This window comes from Oculina patagonica, chromosome 4 (genome assembly GCF_052425735.1).
Source record: "Oculina patagonica isolate OP01 chromosome 4, crgOcupat, whole genome shotgun sequence".
NCBI classification, from domain to species: domain Eukaryota; kingdom Metazoa; phylum Cnidaria; class Anthozoa; order Scleractinia; family Oculinidae; genus Oculina; species Oculina patagonica.
The window spans coordinates 28,049,505-28,059,708 of record NC_135761.1 but is presented as its reverse complement, the minus strand read 5'-3'; the positions used below and the strand labels follow the sequence as shown (position 1 = coordinate 28,059,708).

General features: G+C 42.3%; 1 protein-coding gene across 1 annotated transcript in view; it reads right to left on the bottom strand.

Moving 5' to 3' along the window:
• Positions 1 to 7,973: 7,973 nt before the first annotated feature.
• The window catches only part of LOC144650060 (RNA cytosine-C(5)-methyltransferase NSUN2-like), a 57,835-nt gene continuing 55,604 nt past the window's right edge, over positions 7,974 to 10,204 (bottom strand). Inside the window, exons 21-22 of the mRNA XM_078509707.1 lie at positions 9,608 to 9,747; positions 7,974 to 8,780 (exon numbers count right to left, since the gene is read on the bottom strand). Coding sequence (XP_078365833.1) covers positions 8,629 to 8,780; positions 9,608 to 9,747 — 292 coding nt within the window. The 3' untranslated portion in view covers positions 7,974 to 8,628. The remainder of the gene's footprint in view (positions 8,781 to 9,607; positions 9,748 to 10,204) is intronic.

Genomic DNA, 10,204 nt, shown 5'->3' with positions numbered 1-10,204 from the left:
GCCTCCTTACAACGCGCTTTATCGCCAGTAAATTTATAGGAAAAAAACCTACGTAATAAACCCGGCGTAACTGTGGTTAAAACAAATGCAAGTTGATTGGTATACTTGATTTTTCAACCCTGTGATTTCTTTTAAAATTAGAATTTAATAAGGTGACTTCATTCGTTTGTTTTGTGCTTGCCTACGAAATCTGTCTGAAACGCTCAGAAAGGCCTGTAAACGTTTTTTTCCAGTGGGAAAACCGTTTGCGGCCGTTTTCAATACGTTTGCTCACAAAAACTTTTAGCTCATAATTTGACTTTCTGGGCTCACCAAATGGCGGCCTGTAGCAAAATCGCCCTAAAGGCTAACACTGGCCTGCAAAACTGTTTGCAGCCTTTTTCACAGCGTTTGCCCACCAAATGGCGGCCTGTTGAAAAATCGTGCCGAAAAGCTCAGAAAAGCCCCCGAGTGAAAACCGTTTGCAGCCATTTTCAAGACGTTTGCTCACAAAAAAATTTCAGCTCACAATTTAACCTGGGTTCACCAAAAAGCAGAATTTATAGCAAAATTGCTCAGAAACGCTCAGAGAGGCCTGCAAAACCGTTTGCAGTCATTTTTACAGCGATAACTCACCAAATGGCGGCCTGTTGAAAAATCGCACAGAAACGCTCAGAAAGGCCTGCAAACGTTTTTCCCCCAGACTGAAAACCGTTTGCAGCCTTTTTCACGGCGTCAGCTCATCAAATGGCGGCTTGTTGAAAAATCGCGCCGAAACGCTCATAGAGGCCAGCAAAACACTTTGCAGCCATTTTCAAGACGTTTACCCACAAACAATTAGCCATGTTCAAAACGAGCAGGGGACTAGGTACGAATATTCAATATCGATTGGATTGAAAAATTGGGCCTGTCATCTGAAAGAGCATCAAAAAATTAGTAACTCAACCAAATTTGAGAGCTATTGGTTTAAACGCATAGGTATGGTTCACTTTTAGAAATTGCTAAAATAAGAGAGCTCAGTATGGATTGGATGGACAGCTGTCCATCCAATCCATACTAAGCTCTCTTATTTTAACGATTTTTAAAAAAGTACTATGCCTTTGCGTTTAAACCAATAACTCTCAAATTTGGTTTAGTTACTAATTTTTGTATGCTCTTTAAGATGACAGGACCAATTTTTCAATCCAATCGATATTGAATATTCGTACCCAGTCCCCTGCTAGTTTTGAACATGGCTAATTTCAGCTCACAATTTGACCTGGGCTCACCAAAAAGCGGACTTTAAAAAAATCGCGCCGAAAAGCTCAGAGAGGCCTGCAAAACCGTTTGCAGCCTTTTTCACGGCCTTAGTTCACCAAATGGCGGCCTGGTTAAAAATCACGCAGAAACGCTTAGAAAGGCCTGCAAACATTTTCCCCACAGATTGAAAACCGTTTCCAGCCATTTTCAAGACGTTTGCTCACAAAAAAATTTCAGCTTACAATTTGACGTCGGCTAACCAAAAAGCGGACTTTAGCAAAATCGAGCCGAAACGCTCAGAGAGGCCTGGAAAACCATTTGCAGCCCTTTTCAAGGCTATAGCTCACAAAATAATGGCCTGTTGAAAATCGCTTAAACGCTCAGAAACGCCTGCAAACGTTTTTGCCCCAGAGTGAATACCGTTTGCAGCCATTTTCTAGAAGTTTGCCCAGAAACAAATCTCAGCTCATAATTTGACCTGGGCTCACCAAAAAGCGGACTTTAGCAAAATCGCGCCGAAACGCTCAGAGAGGCCTGCAAAACCGTTTGCAGCCGTTTTGAAGGCAATAGCTCACCAAATGGCGGCCTGTTGAAAAATCGCGCCGAAACGCTCAGAAACGCCTGGAAGCGTTTTTTACCCAGAGTGAAAACCGTTTGCAGCCATTTTCAAGAAGTTTGCTCACAAAAAAAATTTCAGCTCATAATTTGACCAGGTCTCACCAAAAAGCGGAATTTAGCAAAATCGAGCCGAAACGCTCAGAGAGGCCTGCAAAACCGTTTGCAGCCTTTTTCAAGGCAATAGCTCACAAAATGGCGGTCTATTGAAAAAACACCTGGAAACGTTTTTCCCCCAGAGTGAAGACCGTTTGCAGCAATTTTAAAGAACTTTGCCCAGAAAAAAAATTCAGCTCATAATTTGAACAGGTCTCACCAAAAAGCGGATTTTAGCAAAATCGAGCCGAAACGCTCAGAGAGGCCTGGAAAACTGTTTGCAGCCATTTTCAAGGCTATAGCTCACAAAATGGTGGCCTGTTGAAAAATCGCGCCGAAACGCTCAGAAACGCCTGCAAACGTTTTTCCCCCAGAGTGAATACCGTTTGCAGCCATTTTCAAGAAGGTTGCCCAGAAAAAAATCTCAGCTCATAATTTGACCTGGGCTCACCAAAAAGCGGACTTTAGCAAAATCGAGCCGAAACGCTCAGAGAGGCCTGGAAAACCGTTTGCAGCCCTTTTCAAGGCTATAGCTCACAAAATGGTGGCCTGTTGAAAACTCGCGCCGAAACGCTCAGAAACGCCTGCAAACGTTTTTTCCCAGAGTGAATACCGTTTGCAGCCATTTTCAAGAAGGTTGCCCAGAAAAAAATCTCAGCTCATAATTTGATCTGGGCTCACCAAAAAGCGGACTTTGGCAAAATCGAGCCGAAACGATCAGAGAGGCCTGCAAAAATGTTTGCAACTTTTTCACGGCAGTACCCCACCAAAATGACGGCCTGTGGAAAAATCGGGCCGAAACGCTCTAAAACGCCTGCAACCGTTTTTCGCATAGAGTAAAGACCGTTTCCAGCCATTTTAAAGAGTTTTGCTCATAAAAAATATTTCAGCTCATATTCGATCTGTGCTCACCAAAAAGCGGACTTTGGCTAAATCGAGCCGAAACGGTCAGAGAGGCCCGCAAAAATGCTTGTAGCCTTTTTCAAGGCAGTAGCTCACCAAATGACGGCCTGTTGAAAAATCGGGCTGAACCGCTCAAAAACGCCTCCAGCCGTTTTTCCCACAGATTATAGACCGTTTGCAGCCATTTTCAAGAACTTTGCTCAAAAAAAAATTTCAGCTCATAATTCGACCTGGGCTTACCAAAAAGCGGACTTTGGCAAAATCGAGCCAAAACGCTACGAGAAGGCTGCAAAAACGTTTGCAACCTTTACAAAGCAGTAGCTCACCAAATGACGGCCTGTGGAAAAATCGGGCCAAAACGCTCAAAAACGCCTGCAACCGTTTTTCCAACAGAGAAAAGACCGTTTGCAGCCGTTTTCAAGAACTTTGCTCAGAAAAAATATTTCAGCTCATAATTCGACTTGGACTCACCAAAAAGCGGACTTTGGCAAAATCGAGCCGAAACGCTCAGAGAGGCCTGCATAATACTTGTAGCCTTTTTCAAGGCAGTAGCTCACCAAATGACGGCCTGTTGAAAAATCGGACAGATACGCTCAAAACGCCTGCAACCGTTTTTCCCACGGAGTAAACACTCAAAAAAAAAAATTTCAGCTCATAATTCGATCTGGACTGGACGTTTTTGCAGGACTCTCTGAGCGTTTCGGCTCGATTTTGCCAAAGTCCGCTTTTTGGTGAGCACAGGTCGAATTATGAGCTGAAATGTTTTTTCTGAGCAAAGTTCTTGACAATGGCTGCAAACGGTCTTTACTCTGTGGGAAAAACGGTTGCAGGCGTTCGAAGCGTATCGGCCCGATTTTTCAACAGGCCGTCATTTGGTGAGTTACTGCCTTGAAAAAGGCTACAAGCATTTATGCAGGCCTCTCTGAGCGTTTCGGCTCCATTTTGCCAAAGTCCGCTTTTTGGTGAGCCCAGGTCGAATTATGAGCTGAAATTTTTTTTCTGAGAAAAGTTCTTGAAAATGGCTGCAAACGGTCTTTTCTCTGTGCGAAAAACGGTTGCAGGCGTTTTTCAACGTTTCGGCCCGATTTTTCAACAGGCCGTCATTTGGTGAGCTACTGTCTTGAAAAAGGCTACAAGCATTTATGCAGGCCTCTCTTCGCGTTTCGGCTCGATTTTGCCAAAGTCCGGATCCGCTTTTTCGTGAGCACAGGTCGAATTATGAGCTGAAATATTTTTTATGAGTAAAACTCTTTAAAATGGCTGGAAACGGTCTTTACTCTATGTGAAATACGGTTGCAGACGTTTTTGAGCGTTTCGGCCCAATTTTTCCACAGGCCGTCATTTGGTGAGCTATTGAGTGTTTTGGTCTGATTTTTCAACAGGCTGCCTATTTGGTGAGCTACCGTTCTGAGAAGGCTCCTGCAAACTTTTTGCAGGCCCCGGAACGGTTTCGGCTCGAGCCTGCTTAAACCGTTTTCGAGAGCCCAAGCCTGAATTTATGAGCCGAAATTCTTTCGTACAAACCCAGCCGACAAACGAGTATTTTACTCTTGGGCAAAAAACGTTTCGGCAAGTGCTTGAGTTGCTTGCGATTTTCAACAGGCCGTTTTGTAGGCCATAGCCTTGGAAATGGCTGCAAACAGCTTGCGGCCTCTCTCGAGCGTCTCGGCCTCGATTTTGCCAAAAAATCCGCTTTGGTGAGACCCGGGTCGAAATTATGAGCTGAATTTTTTCAACAAAGTTCTTTAAAACGGCTGCACCCATGCCTCACACTTCCGGGGGAAAAACTGCTTGCAGTGTTTTTTTCAACAGGCCACCCATTTTGTGATGAAGTGTGCCCTGAAAAAGTACGCAATGGTTTTCCAGGCCTCTCTTAGCGTTTCGGCTCGATTTTGCTAAAGTCCGCTTTTTGGTTAGCCGAGGTCAAATTGTAAGCTGAATTTTTTTTGTGAGCAAACGTCTTGAAAATGGCTGGAAACGGTTTTCAATCTGTCGGGAAAATGTTTGCAGGCCTTTCTAAGCGTTTCTGCGTGATTTTTAACCAGGCCGCCATTTGGTGAACTAAGGCCATGAAAAAAGCTGCAAACGGTTTTGCAGGCCTCTCTGAGCTTTTCGCCGCGATTTTTTTAAAGTCCGAGCCCAGGTCAAATTGTGACCTGAAGTTAGCCATGCTCAAAAACGCCCGCAACCGTTTTTCCCACAGAGTAAAAGCCGTTTGCAGCAGTTTTGAAGAACTTTGCTCAGAGAAAAAATTTCAGCTCATAATTCGACCTGGGCTCACCAAAAAGCGGACTTTGGCAAAATCGAGCCGAAACGCTCAGAGAGGCCTGCATAAATGCTTGTAGCCTTTTTCAAGGCAGCAGCTCACCAAATGACGGCCTGTTGAAAAATCGGGCCGAAACGCTCAAAAACGGCTGCAACCGTTTTTCCCACAGAGTGAAAACCGTTTGCAGCTATTTTCAAGAAGATTGCTCACAAAAAAAATTTCAGCTCACAATTTGACCTGGGCTCACCAAAAAGCCGACTTTAGCAAAATTGCGCCGAAACGCTGAGAAAGGCCTGCAAAACCGTTTGCAGCCATTTTCACGGCGTTAGCTCACCAAATGGCGGCCTGTTGAAAAAACGGGCAGAAACGATCAGAAAGACCTGCAAAGGTTTTTCCCATAGAGTGAAAACCGTTTGCTGCCATTTTCAAGACGTTAGCTCACCAAAAAAAATTCAGCTCACAATTTGACCCGGACTCACCAAAAAGCTTACTCTAGCAAAATCGCGCTGAAGAGCTAAGAGAAGCCTGTAAACGTTTTTACCCCATAAAGAAAACCGTTTCCAGCCATTTTCAAGACGTTTGCTCACAAAAAAACATTCAGCTCATAATTTGACCTGGGCTCATCAAAAAGCGTACTTTAGCAAAATTGCGCCGAAACACTCAGAGAGGCCGTTTGCAGCCATTTTTACGGCGATAACTCACCAAATGGCGGCCTGTTAAAAAATCGCGCAGAAACGTTCAGAAAGGCCTGCAAGCGTTTTTTTCCACAGAGTAAAAATCGTTTGCAGCTATTTTCAAGACGTAAGCTCACAAAAAAAATTCAGCTCACAATTTGATCTGAGCTCACCAAAAAGCGGACTTAAGCAAAATTACGCCGAAACGCTCAGAGAGTCCTGCAAAACACTTTGCAGCCATTTTCAGGACGTTTGCTTACAAAAAAATTTCAGCTTATAATTTGACCTGGGCTCACCAAATGGGCGACTTTAGCAAAATCGCGCAGAAACGCTCAGAGAGGCCTGCAAACGTTTTTACCCCAGAATGAAAACCGTTTGCAGCCATTTTCAAGACGTTTGCTCACAAAAAAACATTCAGCTCATAATTTGACCTGGGCTCACCAAAAAGCGTACTTTAGCAAAATTGCGCCGAAACGCTCAGAGAGGCCTGCATAACGTTTTTCGCACAGAGTGAAAACCATTTGCAGCCATTTTCCAGACGTTAGCTCACCAAAAATATTTCAGCTCACAATTTGACCTGGGCTCACCAAAAAGCGTACTTTAGCAAAATTGCGCCGAAACACTCAGAGAGGCCTGCAAAACCGTTTGCAGCCATTTTTACGGCGATAACTCACCAAATGGCGGCTTGTTAAAAAATCGCGCAGAAACGTTCAGAAAGGCCTGCAAACGTTTTTTCCACAGAGTGAAAATCGTTTGCAGCTATTTTCAAGACGTTAGCTCAAAAAAAAAATTCAGCTCACAATTTGATCGGAGCTCACCAAAAAGCGGACTTTAGCAAAATTACGCCGAAACGCTCAGAGAGTCCTGCAAAACACTTTGCAGCCATTTTCAGGACGTTTGCTTACAAAAAATTTCAGCTTATGATTTGACCTGGGCTCACCAAAAGGGCAACTTTAGCAAAATCGCGCGGAAATGCTAAAAGAGGCCTGCAGAACCGTTTGCAGCCTTTTTCGCGGCGTTAGCTCACCAAATGGCGGCCTGTTGAAAAATCGCGCAGAGACGCTCAGAAAGGCCTGCAAACGTTTTTCTCCCAGAGTGAAAACCGTTTGAAGCCATTTTCAAGACTTTTATTCACAAAAAAAAATTTCAACTCATAATTTGACCTGGGCTCGCCAAAGAGCCGACTTTAGAAAAATTGTGCCGAAAAGCTCAGAAAGACCTGCAAAACCGTTTGCAGCCATTTTTACGGCGATAACTCACCAAATGGCGGTCTGTTGAAAAATTTTTGTAGCAAAATCGCGGCAAAAGGTTCAGAAAGACCCTAAGGGGGAAACCGATTACAGCCCTTTTCAAGACGTTTCCTCACAAAGAGTTCTGATCATAATCCATCATAATTTGACCTTGGCTCATCAAATGGCGGCCTGTAGCGAAATCGCGCCTAAACACTTAGAAAGGCCTGCAAACGTTTCTGCCCCAAGCGGAAAACCGTTTGCAGCCGTTTTCAAGGCGTTTGCTTACAAAAAGGTTAGCTCATAATTTGACCTGGGCTCACCAAATGGTGGCCTAATTGCACTATTCTAAATATTTGAGCTCCCCAGCTGTTTTCAAAATCGTGCCCACTGACAGCACATGTGGTTTAGCTGAGGAAATCGATCAAGGAAAAAACCAGAAAAGAAGGCAGTGACGTCATCATGTGGAAGTGTGAGTATTGATACAGCCATTCTCTATATTCATTGTCGACGCAGCGCAACACAAATAAAGTAATAAAGATAAGATGTTCTACATGACACGAGCATGGGACAAAGAAAAATTCTGAGTCCCCGACGGGAATCGAATTCCCGTCGGGGACTGACTTTACGATACCTGACTTGAAGGGATGAAAGATATCAATATTGTCATAATGTCACATTGTGTGGAATAGAAGTCTGATACTTTGATTGCAAATTGTCATTATATTCACATTTCAGTGAGTATATATTGTACCGCATGACACGCTTCGTTTCGTGATTTTGTGGTTCGTTTACTGAAAAGAACTGTTGCTGGTGACTAACGTTTCGACAACTTGAGCGGAAGTCATCTTCAGAGTCAAGTAGATAGTTGTTTTTCAGTCGATTAGGTCAAGTTCGGTTAAGTTTGAGGTTAGTTTGAATACCAACGATTCGTGAAGGTAATGAAAAAAAAAAAAAACCCACACACACACAAACAGGACAGTATAATATTTATTTAGTTTTTGGTGTGTTGGCCATTTTAATGCTTCTTTATCAGTACACTTTACATTTGATGTTTGGAAACATGTTTTAAATAAAGCCTTATTTATCTTTCGTTACATCAATCTTACAACCTTGCGTGATAATACCCCGCCCCTACCAAATGAGCCTGCAACCGCCTCTGGCATTTATTTACTGGGCAATGAGTCTGTTATCACATCATTACATATTGCAGGAAAATGGCGTTCACCAGTATTGATCGAAAAGTAAAAATTAAGACAAGTTCAACATCCGTTTGGTAGTTCATTGTTCCATGGATCCCCACCCACCCTGGGAAAGAAGGGGACGGCATGTCTACGCAAGAATCATGTAATGAGTCATTCATGTGACATTACATCTTTTGCATGAAAATATCTTATGGTTTCTCATCTTCTTTCCGTAACACAGAAAGGCTCAAGCCATTCAAAAAAAAGCGTCAAAGAATAAAACTTCAATTTAATAGATTGCTACTCGAATAGCAAATGCACACTGTAAGGTGCAATACGGGTACTCCTCGCTGCTTTTTCCCTAGGTGGGTGGGATGCAGCTACAACCTTAACTCGGTCCATTTCTGAATGGAGTTAAAAAATGTGATCAATTTGTTGAATGTTCAAATGAAGCCTACATCAAGTGAACCTTCAGGAGCTTCCAAGTTCAAAATGTCGCCAAGAAATCCTGCTTGTTGTTCGTCGTCATTTGGTTGAGTGACCTCGTCTTCTTTGCACTCGGCTTCTCCTTCAGTTTGCAAAGCTCTTTTCCTTCCTATCAATAAGCAACAAAAAACCCCTTAAAGGTACTGAGTCACGGCTAAGTAAAGTTTAAGTTATTAAGTTTTGCCAAAAAATCGCTATGAACTTACTTTTTGAAAATTACTTACTTATCTGGATCTAAATGACAAAACTATAGCTTCATTGCAACCAAATTTGTCTCCCGGGCATTATAATCAATAGGTAAAAGCAAATGAGATTAACTTTGAAAACTGCTCAGCCCAACAACATTTCAAAAACCCACATCGCGTTTCAATCTTCTTCACTTTTGGTCATCCGTACCTTCATTTGTCTTTGCTGTGTTACTGAAATGTTCCTTCACTGTTTTAAGCGGTTATTTTTATGTTTTGCCGAATTTGATGCTCATTTCTCATGCCTAAATTTGGCTAACTCCGTGACACAGTTCCTTTAAACGAACAATAAAAACGAATTTAAAATCATGCGGCAATAGGAATTGACGAGAAAACTCGACTCTTTTCCCGGACCTAGCGTGATTTGTGGGTTGAGTTTTTTGTTGATTGTCGTCCTTGCTCCGAGGATCCGGGTTCTCCAGTTTTCCTCCCCCCACAGAAACCGACACTTCTGAATTCCAATATCGATCTGGATTTCAAGGGCCACAGGTTTGTCAGTCACAAGACTGTTTTGTGCAACCCTCATTAAACAAAGTAAAGTTATTTTTTGTATTATTTTTAGGTAGGCTTGACACGATGACATTAACAATATTACAGTGCGGTCACGCTGACACACTCCCTCGAAAACTGAAATACTTTAAAACGTTTAATGCAACAGTATTAATATTGTTTTAACACAAGAAGTAAGCACCTTTTTGTTTTTCCTCAGGTGGTATGCCACACAACACTTGATAGTGAGCCTTGTCAAACTTACTGATCTGTACTCGAGTTGATACCTTAGCTTTCCAACCACAGAACACAATTCTACAGCCAATGGTATCTTCTGGACAGCTAGGAAAAAAGTACAAACTGATATCAGTAAAAACGAACCATGGCAATGCTGTGGAATCCTAAGCCAAGAGCCACTGGATGTGTCAATCATCTGCGTGGAGTGTCATATCTTGACTTAGCTGTAAATTGCACTAGTTTGGTCAGTTAGTTAACGTAAAATTTAATTAACTTCATTCATACAGTGCTAACATAATTACAGTGCAGTCTTTACTTGTGAGCCGGGTTGTCTCAGATCAGACATGATATCGGTTCTCTATCAAACTTGTATGACATACATTATCTATATTTTAACTCGTAGTATCAGAGTAGCTAGTTATAGCTAATATCTCAGAGAAAACAAATATAAATTTAACAAAGAAGGAAAATTATAAAGACAAAAAAAAGAAGCGGATAAATAAAATGGTACACAAATAAACAAATATTACCTAATATAACAATATATAATACATAAGATCGG